Raw genomic sequence first — 21,059 nt, forward strand, 5'->3', positions numbered from 1 at the left:
GGCCAACATCCATTTACACAACAAAGAGATGTACCCTACAAGGCATGGGGCCTCAATCCAAAAGCCCCACTCCCCATTTGTTCTAAGAAAAGGGAGAGGAAAAAAAATCTTCCCTCCTCACACCAGGGATTTTTAAATTGTAGGTGGATTTATGATATAGGTTCATTTACAAATACTTTACTCTTTAACAGAATAAAGTATACTTAATAGCACAAACACCCCTACAGCATTTGATTATCATGGCCATTAACGGTTGTTCACCAAACCTTTCCAACCTCCTTCATGAAAGCTCTTTATTCTCAAAGGATACATTTTTGAGCAAAGAGGGATCAACAAACTAGCTGCTTGAAAGCTTTCCTGATGCTAGGCTGAAGTTAGGAAAGGCTTAATGAAGGCTTTAAAATCCACAAGGGCTTCACAATGAACATCTGACTTGGTGATTTATGCATATTAATAACCTCAGTCCTACTGAGGCAAGCTGAGCCGAACATGTCCTCCGAATCTTAATGTCTTTAGCTCCATTGGGATTATTACAAATGTAAATTTCTAAGATTCTCAGCTATTAATCTCTGTCTGTCCTCCTGTTCAGCAACATAATGACTAATTAAACATCAAAAGACCTGTACAGGAGATCTTCTTTGACAGCTACCAGCCTAGTCCTCTTCCCAAGAGGGGAATTCAAATGACAGGGCCATGGAGTAAAAGCGTATGAGTAAGCTACAAATCACTGAAGAGAAATCTTAAAAACTTAACACTGAATTTGGATTTAACTCAGTGATTCCGTTAAGTAGAGAACAGTTACTATGTGAAGTGTGCCTACTGATACCAACCAAATGTATCCTTACAGCCAGCAGATACTGAATACGTGATATCAGTTTGTTTACCACAAAGTCAAAAAAAATGGGTACTTACAGAAGAAGGCAAGCCAGGAGGCACCTTTCTGACTTTCTTTGCTTGCAAAGGATCTGCACGTGGGAAACAGTATATTTCATCAGCATTTATATTAGAAAAGTTTCAGACTTCAAATGAGCAGGAAAGAATTTTTCCTCCTAGTACCTTTCTTGTCTTCCAGCATTTAGAAGTAAGTAAGGGAATACAGGGATAGGGGGTCTCATTCTTTCTAACTGGTTCCAGTGCAAAACAGGTACGCCTAATGAAGTGATATATTCTGAAATACATATCCCATAAGTTTGGGAAGATGACAGCAAAGTAAAACAAGAAAGAAAATAACAAACCAATAAGCATGTGTGAGAAAAGGGAATAATATTTCTTAAGCACCTATTATGTGCAAGGTTCCATATTAGGCACTTTACATCATTTATCTCAGCTCATTTGCAGAGGGGCATTTGGTACAACAGGTCAGTTTAATAATATGACTCCTTAAGAGAGACACAAATTTAGTGTTCATATCACATTGAGAATTAGGTTTAAAAGCATATTAAATAGACTAAAAGCTAATGCTACAAGGTATTATGTTAAAAATTTGAAATAAAATTTAATAACTGAAAAATTAAGGTTATAATAATATCTGAGATATGCTACATAAACTATTAGATACAGGCATTGTCATGTATGATATCATCCTGTAAGTATTCTATAAGAACATTTACTTTAACAATGTGTGGTTAAAACTGCAACTTCAGCACTAATTATTATACAATTTTATCCTTGGATATTTATATTTATTTCCAAGAAATAACTAAAGTATATTTCTTTCTAAGACACAAATTATTTATTAATATAATGGAGAATATGAATATTTTCATATGCCTAACGACCTTACTTGGTATTTTACTTTTACTTATCTGTAAAATTTAATACTTGTTCATCTTATTTATTGTAAAAAATGGTGTTAATTGCACCTTTCCAATTGTACACAAATAATGGATCAAATTCAGGATTTTTCAGAGGGGTTCACTATTAAGAAGAGAGAATGCATAAGAAGGCTGATGTTAATTACAATGTTTTTGAAAACTGTAAAAATTAGAACTGTAAAAATGGTATTTTCCTGGGTCATAAATGATATGACAATAAAACATGCAGTTGTTTAAGAAAGAATGAAACCCATTTAAATTGGGGCTGGGAATCTTTATAGTGAATATCCCAGGAGGCTGCAAAGCTAAAAAAGCAACTTTGTAAGTAGCACATGGAAAATTTTATACAATAAAAAGAGGAAAAAAACACTCATTAGCATCTATTCCCTACCCCAAGAGGCAGCCTATATTTCCTTAAAACAAAAGTGCCAAAGATAAACAACATCTGGCACACTCTATATTTATAAAACTTACAGGCAAAATTTTTGTTCTTTGTGAGGCTTTTCTAAAACCCAACTTTTCACAACTAGTACAGTATCCCTTGAGCAAAAGCCACACTCCATACATACCAAGAGAGTCAACTGAACTGTTCCTATCAGTCTGGAGCCCATCACTCTCTTTTGGGGTAGTTAGCAGTAGAATACATTGCTGTTTAGATAAGGACAGTTCTTCACTGCCATGGGAATGGAAATTTTTCTTTTATATTTTTAATCTCATCATTAGCTGCCACTCTACAATTATATAAATAATGTTGGATTCAAAATCATGAACTTAGGATACAGAGTTCACTTTTGGGAGGTTTCAAAGTGTAATAGTTAAGAGAGTAAGCTGATTGGATTCAAATTTCAGCTCCATCACACAGCAGCTGTGTGAGCCTGGGCAAGTTACTTAACCTCTTAGAACTTCAGTTACCTACAATAACCTCCTGGAGTTATTGAAATAAATATAATACAGAAAGATGCTCAGGGAAGTGCCTAACAGAAAATGACACAATAAATTTTAGCCATTATTACTAGGTTTATATTAAAAACTGTGGCAAGAGTATTATAAGTTAGATACTGTTTTGCAGAATGTTGATTTCCTAAAGCATCTAAATAGCTTGAGAAGATGCTAAGATTGGCGTAGATTATCTCTGAAGTCCTTTCAGAGATTTTATGGATAACTGCAATGCCGAGAAAGAGTGTCTAAGACTGAGAAATAACAACAAAGAATGGAATAATAATCCACTAAACGGTATTCACCCAGGAGATGAGTGCACCTCCCTGGATACCAAGGCTTGGCTAAGTTACTTAGCTTCCAGGGTCTTGGTTCCTTATTTGCAACATGACGTTAATATTATAACCTCATAGAGTTTTTGTAAAGATGCAGTATGTATACACAGTACCTGGCATAGAAGAAATAATCCATAGTACCTAGCATTATCATAATCAAAATGAAAATGAAGAATATATAAGCTTTAATTTCTGGAAAGCTTGAGTATTTATGAAATCCACTCCCCCTCCCTGCCCTCAATATTCCAATAGTTTATTTCCTCCTTGAACTCTTAGTAATAGTATACTGGTCTATATTAGTGCTTTTTATCACAGTGTGTGCTCACATAGCATACTAACAGATATTTTTCTAGAGTGACACCGCCACATCTAGACTCAAAAGAATGTTCTTACCCTGACTAACTAATTTGGTGGGAAACAAAAGTGGAGATGGAGAAAAGATACTTTAACTTACCATTTCCTTAATGAGTGCAGTGGTCTAAATCATCGGAGCTAACAGTACATATACTCAACCACCCATAACACTGAGAGGTGGGCATATCTAACCAGAGCTTTCTATGCCTAGTATGACAATCCATCACTGTGCCCTTTTACACCCTCAAGCATATTCTAGACCCAAAGGCTAGGGATATTTTACCAAAATTTAGGTTTGACAGAGGTAGACATACAAATTAGGGGTGTCAACAAGTATTTGTGGAACAAATAACTGGGACATACTTTCTTTTGGTGGACTATGTTTATTTCAGAAGCTGGTCTATCCTTAATATAAACATGCTTTATAACTTCAATTTTCTTATATAAAGGATTCTTTGGTAAGAATAACCAAAAATTCCCACATTTAAACACTGACTGGATAGGGTGTCAGAGTATACCTGAGGCTTGCTGTAAGCAGCAACACAAAACAGATTGGCCTGGTTAGGCTATGTATAAGACATAAAAGAAGGAAGCTAAAGAAAATGAGATTTGCATGCTTGATAGTTACTGAGTTTCCTTTTGAGGTGATGTTTTGGAGCTAGAGATGATGGCTGTACAGTTTTGTAAATATACTAAATGTCCCTGGATTGTACACTTTAATATGGATAATTGTTATGCTAATTTTACCTCAATTTTTTAAAAAGTGGGGAGTGGAAGCAATTAATATGCAAAGAACATTGGACTTGGAGTCAGAAAATCTTAAATTGTATCCTGCATAAATCACCTCTAGTTATATGAATGTGTCCTCTTTTGAGCCTCAATTTTATGTTAAAGCTAGTATTACATCCACTGACTACTAGGACTGCTGTATGGATGAAATGAGAATGTATACTATAAAACCACTTTGTAAACTGTTGAGCATTATATCAATTTTAGTCAAGAATAAGGTGTTAATATTAGTACATGACATTTTTATTACAAGAGGAAAAACTAATCCCATTTTTAAAGTTCCATTTTTCACTATTCAGTTCCTCTTATACTGATGACCAAATAAAAATATTTTTATTAAATATATGATATATTATTTTATGTAAATAAGCCCCAATATCATCGTGATACCCAAGAAACCAAATTTCTCCTAATTAAAAGTACAGCCAGAAGCATAGACTAAGGGGGAGTGGGGCAGGGAAGAAACATTTGTAAAATGGGGTTTGTTGTGTGATACACTTACCAAGTGCTGCAGAGTCATGGAGTGGTCTTCTCCTGGAACTTGTGGCAGAGAATGAGTAGTACGGTGTCCCAGGTTTTCCTGAAGAAGAGATTTGTGCTGGGCTTCCAAGCCCTAGATCTTGTCTCAGGAGACTAGACTATAAAACAAGGCCAAAAAAACAAGTTATCTTCTCACTGATTATGAACCCAGATCTGAAAATGACATCACTCCTGAACTATCTATAGTAACTTCGACAAACCCTTGAATTTAGGAAGTATCTAAGTACTTACTTGAATTTTATTAGACCATTAGTTTAAACCTATATTTTCTCTTTTTCCCCATCCTCATGTTGCCTGCTTTCTAGTAATTATGTAGATCCATACACTCTGAGGGTTGAAAGATACTTTAGTTACTATGTAGTTCCACTCTTTAATCATCAAGAACATTTTTGAAAAATGGCCACTCAGCCTTTGCTTGAATGCTTTCATGACCACAAAAGGTAGTCAATTCTGTTCTTTTTCCATTTTTTTTTTCCTTTTTGGAAAGCTCTCATTGTTTGAAGAGTGCCAATATTTTCAAGACTAGTCATTCCTGTTTTCTTCAACTGTGTCTCATGACATGGTTTGAATGTCCTCCTCACCATCCCTGATACAGACCTCTAGATTTTCCATTTGTCAAAGTCTCTTGCAAAGGAGAATGGAGAATAATGCCCCAGATGTGGCCTTATTAATGCAGAGTAGTTTTCAACACTACATTTAAACAACCCATTTGTGCTAGCTAGCTCATACTGAGAGGTTAAGACTAATCACACCCTGTTACTCTTTACTGTATAAGTTGCTCTTAAGTCATGTCCCTCCAATGGTTTCTTTGTTCAGTTTGTGTTCTTTGGTTCCAAGTACAAGACTTAACATTTATCTCTGATAAAATTCATCTTGTTATATTTGATCCATAATAATCATCCATTTTTATCCTTGTCCAGGATGACAAGGCTGAGGAGAGAGCCCTAATGTATGTCACAGTGATGGAATGAAACTGTGTCAAGCACTTCACTGAAATCCAGAGATTCAGCAGCCCTGACCTACTAACGAATTGACCGTGTCATAAAGCAAATGAAGTTAATTTGGCAGAATTTGTTTTCAAGCTTTCTGGTAGCTGAGGGAAAAGGAAGACCTCAATTGGAAAGGATGTTAGATATACTTGAGAAGATGCTCTCAAATGAAAAGAGCTGTGATTTCTCTCATATATTCACTATTCTCCCAGTCAATAATACCCCTTACTGTTATCACCATACTGTTGGTAGTTGTCATTCCAGCTACTGAGCATCATAAAGGTATTGAGAAATAAACCTCAGCTCTGGTTAGAAAGAATCAGTAGAACTTTATACTGCTAGTCATAATAGTCCAGTCCCTGCCTCCAGAAAGACTTTCATTTCAGTTTGTCACACTATTTAATAATTTTAAGTAATATTTGTGTTTCAGCTTAAAAATCTAAGGTGGAATTAACATAAAATTAACCATTTTAACATTTCCAATCAGTGACATTTAGTACATTCATAATGTTGTACAACCATCACCAGCTAGTTCCAGAACATTTCGTCACCCCAAAAGGCAACTCCATACCCATTCAAACAGTCACTTTCATTCCTCCCCTCCTCCAGCCCCTGACAACCACTAATCTGCTTCTGTCTCTGTGGATTTAACTTATTTTGAATATTTCATATAAATGGAATAACTAATATGTGATCTTTTGCATCCAGCTTCTTTCACTTAGCATAATGTTTTTGAAGTTCATCATGTTGCAGCATGTATCAGTACTTCGTTTCTTTTTAGGAATGAATTATATTCCATTGGACAGGTATACTACAATTTGTTCATGCATTTATCCATTGATGTAACATTTTGGTTTTCTCCAGCTTTGGACTATTGTGAATAGTGTTGCTATGAACATTGGTGTGCAAGTATTTGTTGAGTATCTCTTTTCAATTCTTTTGGTTATACACTTAAGAATGGAGTTGCTGGGTCACGTGGCAAAATCTGTCTAACTTTTGGAGAAACTGCCAAACTGTTTTCCATGGTGACTGCACAATTTTACACTTCATTGTATGACGGTTCTAAGTTCTCTACATCCTTACCAATACTTGTTACTTTCTGTTTTTTAAATTATAGCCATCTTCATGGTGTGAAGTGGTTTTGATTTGCAGTTCCCTCGTGACTAATGATGCTGAACAACTCTTCTTGGGCTTGATGGTCCTTTGTATATCTTCTTTGGAAAAATGTTTATTCAAGTCCTTTGCCCATTTTTGAATTGAGTTGCCTTTCTGCTGTGGTATTCTAAGAGTTCTTATATGTTCTGTTCTGTATATTAGACCCTTATCAGACATCTGATTTGCAAATATTTTCTCCCATTTTGTAGGTTGTCTTTTCATTTCTTGATAATGTCCTTTGATTCACAAGTTTTTAATATTGATGAAGTCTAACTTATTTTTCCCTTTGTTTCTTGTGCCTTTAATGCCATATCTAAGAATCCACTGTCAAATCCAAGGTAATGAAGATTTATCCCTACATTTGCCTCTAAGAGTTTATAGTTTTAGCTCTTATACTTAGATCACTGATGCACTTTGAATTAACTTTTGTATATAGTGTAAGGTAGGGGGTCCAACTTCATTCTTTTGTATGTGGATATCCAGTTGCTCTAGCACTACCTGTTGAGGAAAACAGTATTACCTAACTCAGTGGTCTTGGCACCCTTGTTAAAAATGAATTGGTCATACATGTTCGGGTTTCTATCTGGACTTTCATTTCTATCACATGGGTCTATAGGTCTACCTTATACCAGTTCCACAGTGTTTTGGTTACTGTAGCTTTGTATTAAGTTTTGAAATTGGAAAGTATGCGTACTCCAATTTTACATTTCTTTTTCAATGCTGTTTTCGCTATTCGGGATTTCTTGAAGTTACATATAAATTTGAGGACCAGCTTTTCCATTTCTGAAAAAAGATGCCATTGGAATTTTGATAGGGGTTGCATCGAATCTGTAGATTGCTTTGGGGAGTATTGCCATCCTAACAACAATAAGTCTTCCAATTGATGAACACTGAATATTTTTCCTTTTACTTAGGTCTTCTTTAATTTCTTTCAGCAGTGCTTTGTAGTTTCCAGTGTACAAGTCTTACACCTTGTAGTTAAATTTATTCCTAGGTATTTTATTCTTTTGGATGATACTGTAAGTTGAGTTGTTGCTTAATTTTATTTTTGGTTTGTTCATCAGCGTAAAGAAATAAAACTAAATTTTGTGTGTTGATCTTGAAACTTCGCTAAATTCATTTATTAGCTCTAATAATTTTATTATAGATTCCCTATGTATAAAGATCATATCATCTACAAACAGAGATACTTTTACTTATTCCTTTCCAATTTGGATGTCTTTTATTTCTTTTTCTTGCCTAAATGCTCTGGTTAGAATGTACAGTAAAATGTTGAATGAAAGTGGTGAAAGTAGACATTTTTGTCCTGTTCTTGATCATAGGAGGAAAGGCTTTCATGTTTTACCACTGGGCATGGTATTAGGTGTGGGTTTTTCACAAATGACCTTTATCAAATTGAGGAAGTTCCTGCCTATTCCTAGTATTGTGAAGTGTTTTATCATAAAAGGGTGTTGAATTTTGTCAGATGCTTCTTCTGCATCAAATGTGATGATGACTGAGTGACTTTTCCCCCTTCATTCTAATTAATGAATGATCAATTCTCATATGTCTAATACACATGCATTCTTAAAATAAAACCCAGTTAGTCGTGGTGTGCAATCCTTTTAACACGGTGGTGGATTTGTAGCTTGCTCGTATTTTGTAGAAAAATTTTCATTAATATACAAAAAGGATATTGGTCTGTAGTTTCCTTTTTCCTGTGATATCTCTAGTTTTGTATCAGGGTAATTCTTGCCTCGTTGAATGAGTTAAGAAGTGTTTGAGAAGGGCTGGTGTTAATTCTCCTTTAAATGATCGGTAAAATTCATTAGTGAAACCATTTGGTCCTGTGCTTTTCTTTTTTGGGAGGATTTTTATTACCGATTCAATCTACTTGTTTTAGTTCTGTTCAGATTTTCTATTTCTTCAGTTTTCGTGGTGTGTATGTTTCTAGGAATTTGTCCATTTCTTCTACAATGTCTGATTTTTTAGCATACAACTGTTCACAGTATTCTTTTGTAATCCCTTTTATTTTTGTAAGGTTGGTAGTAATGCTCCCTATTTTCATTTCTGATTTTAGTAATTAGACTTTTTTTCTTAGTCAATATAACTAAAGGTTTGCCAATTTTGTTTATCTTTTCAGAGAAGCAACTTTTGATTTTGTTGGTTCTATTGTTTTCCTTTTCTCTATTTTAAAAAATTTCTGCTGTAATCTTTATTATTTCCTTCCTTCTGCTAGCATTGGGTTTGGTTTTCTTTTCTTTTTCTAGGTTCTTATGGTATAAAGTTAGGTTACTGATCTTTCTTCTTTTTCAATGTAGACATTTACAACTATAAATTTCCTTCTGATCACTGCTTTCACTGCACTTCATACGTTTTGCTATACTGTCTCTTCATGTGATATTTGATATTTTCAAAAAAAGCCTATTCAACAATGCTGGAGCACACATGAAGTAATCAGTATATTAAATCACCCAAAGATCATTGCATCTTTCAGAAATGTTTATAATTAAGAAGACAAATTTTTCAGACTTCTCAAAAGGTAAGTGATTCTTTGACTAGAGTTGATATCTTCTTTTACAAAAGAGGAAAGTGAGAAGAGGATTTCAATCACTAGACAATATGATGTGTATATGAAAAGACTGCATAATATCAATGTAATTACTTAGCATTAATCACACAAATTCCAACAGATACAAGGTTCAACAGATTAGGAAACAAAGGTGTTGACTAACAGACATGAAGGAGAAATAGCTCCCCTTAAGACAATAATCTCTAGGAGAAATGATAAAAATGAGAAAACAATTAATATAAATGTAAGTGACACATGTATCCTTTCTATTTCTATAACAAACCATTAGAAGTGGATCTCCTGATTATGTTATTTGTGTGAGAATAGTGTGACCCAGGAATCATCAAGTCTCCCACACATTATACTAAAATTTCCATTGTTACATCTGTTTTGTGTTTCTTTCTTTCTGTTTTTTTGCCTGTGCTAGGCACATTTGACATTCCTCAAATAGCAATTAGAATATGGCTAGAGTATGCTAGATGGAACATATTATTACCACATGTTTGAGGGCAGGAGTCATGTACCTTGAATTTTTCCTTAAAAACATCATTAATCTTTTAATAGGATGTTCCCTGCTCAGTGCAAACTGACTTTCATGATATCATGTTTTGAGGTGCCTGCTGTACTTATTACTTCATCTGTGTTTTCTCATGTAGAAGGTACATACAAAACTGGTCACTGTACCCACACAAACAAATATGTGAGAGGAGATGGGCATTCATGTATCTCTTAACAGTGTTCCTTTCAACATTTCCCTGGCATATAAATTCTAATGAGCATATAAGATGATGATTAATACTAGTGGTCAACAAACCATGGCCTACAGGTCAAACTGGGCTTGTTTGGAAAATACTTTTATTGGAACACAGTCTCAATTTACTTATATATTATTGGCTATGGCTGTTTTTGTGCTACAGTGGAAGAGTTGAGTAGTTGCAACAGACAATGTATGATCTGGAAAGCCTTAATTATTTACTATGTAGCCCTTTTTAGAAAATATTAATTGATCCCTTATGTAATGCTTTAATGGCAAAACAAAGGGCTGAGTTTGGAGGATGGTTAAGAAGTCTGTCTGCTTAAAGCTGTAAGATAGATAAACTTTCAGATGAATAAAATGTAGCCAGTAAGTTATTTCTTCAAAGAAGTCCAGTAATAGTCATAATAAAGACTAAAAGAAGCATAAAACAATCTAAAAGGTGAATAGGCAAATGTATTTCTTATATTCCTAAAAGTAAATAAAATGTGTACAAAAACTCTGATGTCCTGGAAACAGCATGGGCTTTGGAGTTAGCTACCCTGAGTTCAAAACCTGACTGTAAGATCCTGGGCAAATTATCTAACATTAATGCATCTGTTTTGTTTGGTTATATTAATATTTCACAGGATTACTGGGAGAAGTAAATGAAGCTTAAGTAAAAGTGAGTAGCATGGTGGTAGGCCCTAGAGAAAGTAAAAACTCCATTTCATTTTTTTTCCTCCATAGGTTACCATATTCTAAGTATCACAAAGAATGAAAATTGTTTCCTGGGCACAAACTCTTTCTCCTAAGTAAGCAGACCTCGTCTGCCCTGAATCCAAGACGGTTGAGTTGCAACTCCCAATGGCTAAAGTAAGATAGGATATTGGAAATAGAAAAGAGAATAGGCCCCCAGAGAAAGGATTGACAATTAGAGGCTAAATCCAAAGAGTGTGACAGATTTAAACTGTATCAACCTAGACCAAGAATAAACAGAAAAACGCCAACTTATTCTCAGAGTAATTCAGCAGAAGTGTGTGTATTTGTGTGCATAAACCCACATTTAGCATACAAACATCTACAGACACATATTGAGTGAAAGAATGCGTGTGTACCAATATGGTGAAATGTTAAATGATGAAACTCGATTAAGAGTACCTGGATGCTCACTGTACTATTCTGGTATATTTTCTGTGGGTTTGTAATTTTTCAAAATAAAAACTTGGAGAAAATCAGACTAAATATCAAGGATCCACTAGCACACCATCAAATGTACCATCTCAGTTAATATTTACTGCAACCTTACTAAGCATTACGTACAGAGATTTTATGTTATACAAATAGCAAACAGTGGAACCTAACTTGAATCTAGTTCTGTTGAAGAGGCTCTTTCCTCAATACAATAAAACTTCCACAATAGTCCAGGAACCCAATTACCATTTATAAGATTAACTTAAAAAAATATAAGTGACCTATAAATGAATTTGTGAACCATAATCCTAAAGCTGAGTTACCTATAGAATACATACTGGTAGGTTTTTCTACATATGCATGAAATAAAGGAAGAAAAAGAACAAATTTGTTTTAGGGAAAAAAGTTTCCTTGTTACCAATTTTACCGTTGATATACTTTTCTCCTTATTGTTGCCAAACCTGGAGATGTGGTTAGGAAATACCGTCTTCTTTTCCTCCAGTGAATATCAGTGCCAAAAAAGATATAGAAGTTGTTCTTTATTCAGCTGCCCTTCACTCAGCTGTCCTAATCATAGAAATAACCATTTCCCCATTTTACCTGTATCATGGTCAAAATGATTAGGCAAAGTAAATGTAGGAGAAATTGTTTCCTCCAAGAAGACAAGATGATATTTTATGCTGTTAACTAAAATGAAATGTTCAGTACTATAAGAAACACAGAAGAAGTTTAAGACAAGGTTTTCTCCACAAGGACTTGATAATCTAAGAAGTAATACCCGTGGAACTAATGGTAAATATGACTTTAAAAATCAAGGACTAAACTATATATGCCTAACATTTTGATATTCTACCACTGACAAAATCATGTATTTTTCCTTTATTTGATCCTTCAAACATTTTGGTAAAACTAAAGTACACATAATAAACTACTGAATTTTTTCCTAAAATAAAATTACATATCATCTCATATTATTGATTTTTCTGCCTGCCTGAAACAAATGAGAAGCATTATTGATCTTGTCCTGGAGGTATCTAAGGCAAAAAGAATACCCAAGTATCCCAGAGGATACAGAACTAGACAAAGCAGTTTTATTCTGCTGTCTTATTCAAGGCAGAATTAGTATTCTGAAATGACATAGCACTAAATTTCTTAACACATGCTTAGAGAAAAGAATCTTTTCTACAGTCATCTAGCAACTCCATCTGTGAAAAATGTACCTAATTACCAAAGATAATTAATAAAGGGTTATTCCTGAAACACTAAGATAGCCTAGATTATTATTATTTTTTGCTCTTCGTATTCTTTTAATGCTTTTATATATATTTGAAATAAATTATTTTTCAAAGAAGAAATTTAGAGGCTTGAAGTTTATTATATTACTCTCTCTACTCTTCTGGAATTTGAAGTTTCTTCAAATTAATAAAATACCATATTTCATTTATTTTTTTAAACATCTTTATTGGAGTATAATTGCTTTACAACGGTGTGTTAGTTTCTGCTTTATAACAAAGTGAATCAGGTATACATATACATATGTTCCCATATCTCTTCCCTCTTGCGTCTGCCTCCCACCCTCCCCATCCCACCCCTCTAGGTAGTCACAAAGCTTGGAGCTGATCTCCCTGTGCTGTGCGGCTGCTTCCCACTAGCTATCTATTTTACATTTGGTAGTGTATATATGTCCACGCCACTCTCTCACTTTGTCCCAGCTTACCCTTCCCCCTCCCCGTGTCCTCAAGTCCATTCTCTACGTCTCTCCATCTTTATTCCTGTCCTGCCCCTAGGTTCTTCAGAAACGTTTTTTTTTTTTAGATTCTATATATATGTGTTAGCATATGGTATTTGTTTTTCTCTTTCTGACTTACTTCACTCTGTATGACAGACTCTAGGTCCATCCACCTCACTACAAATAACTCAATTTTGCTTCTTATTAGCCTAGATTATTGTAATAAAAACTTACAGTAAGGTTTTTTTTTTTTTTTTTGCGGTACGCGGGCCTCTCACTCTTGTGGCCTCTCCCGTTGCGGAGCACAGGCTCCGGACTCGCAGGCTCAGTGGCCATGGCTCACGGGCCCAGCCGCTCTGCGGCATGTTGGATCTTCCCGGACCGGGGCACGAACCCGTGTCCCCTGCATCGGCAGGCAGACTCTCAACCACTGCGCCACCAGGGAAGCCTGATGGGGAGCTTATTAATTGAAGATGTAGAAAGGTATAAAAAACAATCATGATAAAATAGAGTACATAAATTGTTAAAATTTCCCAGATGAATTCTTTTTTTTTGGCCTCGTGGCTTGCAGGATCTTAGTTTCCTGTCTAGTTCCCGGACCAGGGATTGAACCTGTGTCCTCGGCAGTGAAAGTGCGGGGTCCTAATCACTGGACTGGCAGGGAATTCCTCTCAGATAAATTTTTTTTCATCTTTATTGGAGTATAATTGCTTTACAATGGTGTGTTAGTTTCTGCTTTGTAACAAAGTGAATAAGTTATACATATACATATGTTCCCATATCTCTTGCGTCTCCCTCCCTCCCACTCTCCCTATCCCACCCCTCTAGGTGGTCACAAAGCACCAAACTGAGCTCCCTGTGCAATGCGTCTGCTTCCCACCAGCTATCTATTTTATGTTTGGTAGTGTATATATGTCCATGCCACTCTCTCGCTTTGTCACAGCTTACCCTTCCCACTCCCCATATCCTCAACTCCATTCTCTAGTACGTCTGTGTCTTTATTCCTGTCTTACCCCTAGGTTTTTCATGACTTTTTTTTCTTAAATTCCATATATACTGGGCTTCCCTGGTGGCGCAGTGGTTGAGAGTCCGCCTGCCGATGCAGGGGACACGGGTTTGTGCCCCGGTCTGGGAAGATCCCACATGTCGTGGAGTGGCTGGGCCCGTGAGCCATGGCCGCTGAGCCTGCATGTCCAGAGACTGTGCTCCGCAACGGGAGAGGCTACGGCGGTGAGAGGCCCGAATACCACAAAAAAATAAATAAGTAAAAAACAAAAAAATCCATATATATGTGTTAGCATACGGTATTTGTCTTTCTCATTCTGACTTACTTCACTCTGTATGACAGACTCTAGGTCTATCCACCTCATTACAAATAGCTCAATTTTGTTTCTTTTTATGGCTGAGTAATATTCCATTGTATATATGTGCCACATCTTCTTTATCCATTCATCCGATGATGGACACTTAGGTTGTTTCCATCTCCGGGCTATTGTAACTAGAGCTGCAATGAACATTTTGGTACATAACTCTTTGAATTATGGTTTTCTCAGGGTATATGCCCAGTAGTGGGATTGCTGGGTCATATGGTAGTTCTATTTGTAGTTTTTTAAGGAACCTCCATACTGTTCTCCATAGTGGCTGTACCAATTCACATTCCCACCAGCAGTGCAAGAGTGTTCCCTTTTCTCCACACCCTCTCCAGCATTTACTGTTTCTAGATTTTTTGATGATGGCCATTCTGACTGGTGTGAGATGATATCTCATTGTAGTTTTGATTAGCATTTCTCTAATAATTAATGATGTTGAGCAACCTTTCATGTGTTTGTTGGCAGTCTGTATATCTTCTTTGGAGAAATGTCTATTTAGGTCTTCAGCCCATTTTTGGATTGGGTTGTTTGTTTTTTTGTTATTGAGCTGCATGAGCTGCTTATAAATTTTGGAGATTAATCCTTTGTCAGTTGCTTCATTTGCAAATATTTTCTCCCATTCTGAGGGTTGTCTTTTGGTCTTGTTTATGGTTTCCTTTGCTGTGCAAAAGCTTTGGAGTTTCATTAGGTCCCATTTGTTTATTTTTGTTTTTATTTCCATTTCTCTAGGAGGTAGGTCAAAAAGGATCGGCCTGTGATTTATGTCATAGAGTGTTCTGCCTATGTTTTCCTCTAAGAGTTTGATAGTTTCTGGCCTTACATTTAGGTCTTTAATCCATTTTGAGCTTATTTTTGTGTATGGTGTTAGGGAGTGATCTAATCTCATACTTTTACATGTACCTCTCCAGTTTTCCCAGCACCACTTATTGAAGAGGCTGTCCTTTCTCCACTGTACATTCCTGCCTCCTTTATCAAAGATAAGGTGACCATATGTGCGTGGGTTTATCTCTGGGCTTTCTATCCTGTTCCAGTGATCTTTCTGATTTTGTGCCAGTACCATACTGTCTTGATTACTGTAGCTTTGTAGTATAGTCTGAAGTCAGGGAGCCTGATTCTTCCAGCTCCGTTTTTCGTTCTCAACATTGCTTTGGCTATTTGGGGTCTTTTGTGTTTCCATACAAATTGTGAGATTTTTTGTTCTAGTTCTGTGAAAAATGCCAGTGGTAGTTTGATAGGGATTGCATTGAATCTGTAGATTGCTTTGAGTAGAAGAGTCATTTTCACAATGTTGATTCTTCCAATCCAAGAACATGGTATATCTCTCCATTTATTTGTATCATCTTTAATTTCTTTCATCAGTGTCTTATAATTTTCTGCATATAGGTATTTTGTCTCCTTAGGTAGGTTTATTCCTAGATATTTTATTCTTTTTGTTGCAATGGTAAATGGGAGTGTTTTCTTGATTTCACTTTCAGATTTTTCATCATTAGTGTATAGGAATGCCAGAGATTTCTGTGCATTAATTTTGTATCCTGCTACTTTACCAAATTCATTGATTAGCTCTAGTGGTTTTCTGGTAGCATCTTTAGGATTCTCTATGTATAGTATCGTGTCATCTGCAAACAGTGACAGCTTTACTTCTTCTTTTCCGATTTGGATTCCTCTTATTTCCTTTTCTTCTCTGATTGCTGTGGCTAAAACTTCCAAAACTATGTGAATGAGTGGTGAGAGTGGGCAACTTGTCTTGTTCCTGATCTTATCAGATGAATTCTTTATACTGTACCATGTATTCTTTTGTCACTGAGGGATAAAGAAAGAAAACTGTTCTAAAAGCAAAATTAGTATAGTATTATTATATTTGCAACTGCTCTTTTAATTTAGAAACATCACAGTACAGTTCAGCTGTGAGTCCATCTGAAGTTTCAGAGACAGGGGAATTGAAAATGACAAAGAAGCCTCTCACCTCATGTCACAACCAAATCAAAATCTCAGAGGGTGAAGGGGAACTCAGGGCAAAATATAAATGCTGGGCTTTAATAATGTATCAGTCTTCTGTTAACTTTCTACAAATGATTAAAAAACAGGCTGTAATAAATCTCGAATTTGGAAAACACAGACATTTGTGAAATAATTGTATTATTATGCAAATTCATTTACATTGAAATTCCAGGGATATGTTAGCAATTATCAGCAAGTTGTTAAAGAATTCTATCCTGAGAATCTCATTAGATAGCAATGCAAACTACAGTTATCATTCTGAGAACAAAGGGATCTTGAATGAGTAATCAATAGCAACTGGCAGAAAATGAGACATTAATTATGATCCTCTCTAGTGTTTTGTCTAAGACAAGATTTCATTAAATGCTTTGTGCAACCTGAATAGTTCCAAGTCATTACCAACATTTTGGACAATATATTAATTGGGGGAGGGGGTGGGGAGGGATGTACAAGGACGCAAAGTAAAAGAAAACCTGAGATGCTTCTATTTCTTTCCTAGGTCAATAAAAACACACCAGCCACCGCTACTAGCCAACTGCTATGCTCATTCTTTTACAAGTCCCAAATCTTATAATCTCAACATGGTCTCTTGAAAATTTAATTATCATTTTCAATATTTAAAGTGTCATGCAGGTTTGAGAAGATAATGACAGTCATCCATCAAATGCATCCTGCCAACACAATCAGCCCAATCTTTCTGGCTTAAAAAGAGAAAAAAGAAAAAAGAGAAGAAAAGAAACTACCTATATACTATTAAATTACTAAAACATGGCAATCTTAGTAGTTTAAGTTTCTCAATCTTCCTTAATTATCAGTAAACAGAGGGAAATTTTACCATCTTATTATTTCATTTTCACTATTTTTTTTCTTTGAACTTTTCTCCTGAATCCTCTATCAGCCAATGGAAAGATAACAAAGTAGGAAGATCTGGGATGTAGATTGATAAAAGAGACCTCCCAGAAATAAAAGAACTATGAAAAAACCCAGCAAAAATAAAAGCTATTTTAATATATCCAGCATTTAAATAATTTAAGAACGACTTGGTATTTTATAGGCTTCCATAAGGAGAGTCCCCACTTTCAAAAATGCTATAGGAATGCCCTGAAGGCAGACTCCCATGAGGTTAGTAGTGAGCATACTCTAAACATGTCTTCTCCTAAGTGAGCAGTTTTTCTGACTGTTTGAATTTAGAAACTTCCTTGATAAATAGGGCCCTCTGGAAGACTTCCTGTAAAGGTACCAGTATGCCTTTGAGCCTTTTCTTTTATGAATACAAAGCAACCAACTATGTGAGATGTTAACCAACATAAGAAGAACAAGAGATAAGGAAATGTCATTTCTCTTTTGCTTCTGTGGAAATGGTGTTATGTAGCCCTAAGATTTTCAGCAGAGTTCTAATACTTTGAAGCCACTCCTTTTCCGTTTAATGTTAGCTTTCACATCTAGTAAATGAGTATACCCTCTTTCCCATACCTTGCATTCTCAAGAATACAATTAAGGGTAACACAAAACCTAATATAGCACTAGGTCTACAGTTAGGCATGTAATACTTTTTGAAATGAAACATTCTATACTGGACATCTTTTTAAAAACCAAACTTTTTATTTTGGGAATTTTCAAATATAAACAAAAGTAGGAAAAAAAGTGTAATAAACCTTTATTTATATACCTTTCACCCAGCTTCAACAACTGTCAGTATTCTGCTGCTTCTGCTTCATTTATTCTTCCATCTCTCAGCTCTTGTTACATCCCCCAAACTGACAACAATCCCTTATTAACATGTAATATCCAGTCTGTGGTCACCTCTTTTTTCACTTTTTTTCCCCAGGATGGTGTCTAATCTCTAGCCATTATTTAACAGACTCCTTTCTCCTGAAATAAGTTTACAAAAGAATAATGATCTTTGAAACAATATTCTGAAACAGCACTGAGTAGCACGAAAAATATAATTAGCAAGTTTTATGGAGGGAATAGGAACAAAGAAACAATGCCTCTTCCCCCTGCCAAGTTACCTCTGCATAATCTAACTCTCTCTGGCCTTTTAACAGAAGCAGGAAATTAAAACTGCCTACTGTTCATACTTCATGATGAGACATAACTCTCACAAAACAATTTATTTTACCTCTGCTCCAAACAACTCACAAAGCCCGGCTCACCCTGAAGGCAGATGATGGCTTACTACCCTTTCCTGGATCGCAGGATTCAGAGTCAAACATTTTTTGAATGCCTACTGTGTGCCAGCCACTGTGCATGCCCTTTCACATGCTCCTTTATTAGTGAATCATCTCTCGGATAGCTTCAACATTTGATCCAACAGCCAGTTTTATGTCTTAACATTCCTGACTCCAACAATCCTCCATCACCATCGAATAATCTACTCCTGAAAAGGTGTTGGTATGGGGAACCACTTGACTTCTGAAATTTTTAAGTTCAATATTCAATTCTGACATAATCTATTCTTAAAGCACCATCACTCCCCTACTACTAATTGCACCTGTAAAACGTAAACAGAAACCTCAATTAAACAGAGCTGAGAGATCAGAACGGAGAGCTCTCACCACCTGTGATAAGAGTCCAGAAGGAAGAAGAAAGACTCCTCTTCTTTCCTGACAAGGACTCAGTCAATGAAAAGCCATGAACTCTTGTTTACTCCAGCCCTCCCAATTTCCTTTTCGCCCTCTATAAAAGCATTCTCCTTCCCTTGCTGTGGGAGACTTGCATGTGGCTCACCATGGTTACAGACCTTGAATTGCAATTCTTTGCTGATCCCAAATAAACCCATCTTTGTTGGAGAAATATCTGGTACTCTACTTGTTTTAGGTCAACATTTTGGTGGCCCATAGGGAGACCAGAGAAGACCCCCAACGACTCTGGGGCTGGTAAGCCAACAAGTGTGGTACTCACAATTGAGTCCATTTTGCTCACTGATTTTCTTGCTGACCCTGAGATTTGAAGGTATGTCTTTCTCCTGGATCCTGCTCTTACCCTCTTTGTGTTTGAAGGTCTTCAGGCTTTATTTGGGATCTATTTTAAGGTTTCACCTTTCTGGTTAAGGCCTTGCTCTGTATGTGAGTACCTGTTTGGCACGCCAGTCTGATTTTGAGAATAGACTGGCTCAACTAAAGCTGGCTGAGAAGCTGTCCACCCATTCCTTTGGTAACAGGGACTGCTTCACTGAAACCGCTTCAGTTGAGCCACTGGCCCATTCCTATGAAAGAGGGGCTGTTTTCTGGAAACTTGTTGAAAAATCTTTGGCCCCGTTCCTCTAGGACAAAGCTGTTTCCTTTTAACTGGATGATATAAGCTTGCTGGTTGTTCGAGTTTGAAGCTGTTTGAACTGAGCTGTTTGGGCAGTTTGAAAAATTATTCTTTTACTCTAGAGAAAAACCTCTGAGGAATGGGATCCCAGTTATCTAAGTATTTTGAGGGCACCCCCTCTTACAGGAACTCAGGCTGATTTTATGTTTAAGAACCTTCCTCAGGCACATTTTAAACTAAATGGACCAAACTGACCAAAGGCAATTTAGAATATCAATGGCCATTATGGGGAACATTTAAAATTCCCAACTTTAATTTCCTTTAAATTGAATGACTACAACCGCTCAAAAATTTTGAGAACTGAGAGGAATACCTATTTTAATCGGTATTTTGAGGCTTCCCAATGTTATCAGGAGTCTGAAATTGCCTCTCTGCAAAATAAGATTTTAAGGTAAGATTTCTCTTGTTGAACTTCCCTTTTTCTCTGAAACTCTACCTACTCCCTTTTCTTCTGAACTTGTCAGAACCTGTCCCTTTAAAATTAAGCCTTCTGAGGATCCAGAGGCTAAACCCTTAATTTCTTATATTCCCTGGACCAAAACTGAACTGGGAGCCATAGTCAAATATTTTCCCAAAGTAACTAAACATCCTCACAGATTTGCTGAAGAATTTAATATAGTCATTCAAACTTATCAACCTGGTTTCTCTAATTGTATCAACTAGTTTATATACTTGTCAGTGAAGGCCAGACCCAGTACTGAAAACTGCTAATTGGGAAAATCCTGAAAGGTCTCTAGAATTACAACTGGGAGGCCAGCCCACTAACTTATTATATGATCAGGCTCAGGCAATCACTAGGTGACTTCATCAAGCAATTCCTGGGGCTTTTCCGAATCCTGTTGATTGGAACAAATTCAGACTTGCACACAAAAATCTGATGAACCTATTCATGACTATTACAATCGACTTCAAATTGTTTTTAAAGAAAATTCTGGTTTTCCTTCATATGTTGATTCCACCTGAGGAACTTTTAACTCTACATTTATTAATGGGCTGAACCGGGACCTTTCCCTTCTAGTAAAAAGGACCAGGATGGAATGGGAAACTATGTCCACTCCAGATTTAGGTAATCTGGTAAACCAGCTCTCTCACACTCTAGAGCAGTCACCTAAAAAGAAGATGAACAAAATCTTAATCCTCAACTCCAGCAAATGTAAGTTCCTAAACAAAGTAAAAACCCTCCTAGTTTTTGTTATTATTACAAAAAGCCAGGACTTTGAAAAAGAGATTGTTAATTAAGTGCTTTAGGCACCT

General features: G+C 36.1%; 1 protein-coding gene across 5 annotated transcripts in view; it reads right to left on the bottom strand.

Annotated features, from left to right (window-relative positions):
* The window catches only part of TCF12 (transcription factor 12), a 379,393-nt gene that overhangs the window by 78,367 nt on the left and 279,967 nt on the right, over positions 1-21,059 (bottom strand). For all 5 annotated transcript variants that reach the window (XM_030878793.3, XM_030878803.3, XM_030878791.3 and 2 more), the window contains 2 exons: positions 4,731-4,866; positions 913-965 (listed from right to left, as the gene is read on the bottom strand). In XM_030878793.3, coding sequence (XP_030734653.1) covers positions 913-965; positions 4,731-4,866 — 189 coding nt within the window. The remainder of the gene's footprint in view (positions 1-912; positions 966-4,730; positions 4,867-21,059) is intronic.

The sequence above is a fragment of the Globicephala melas genome, chromosome 2, assembly GCF_963455315.2.
Source record: "Globicephala melas chromosome 2, mGloMel1.2, whole genome shotgun sequence".
NCBI lineage: Eukaryota > Metazoa > Chordata > Mammalia > Artiodactyla > Delphinidae > Globicephala > Globicephala melas.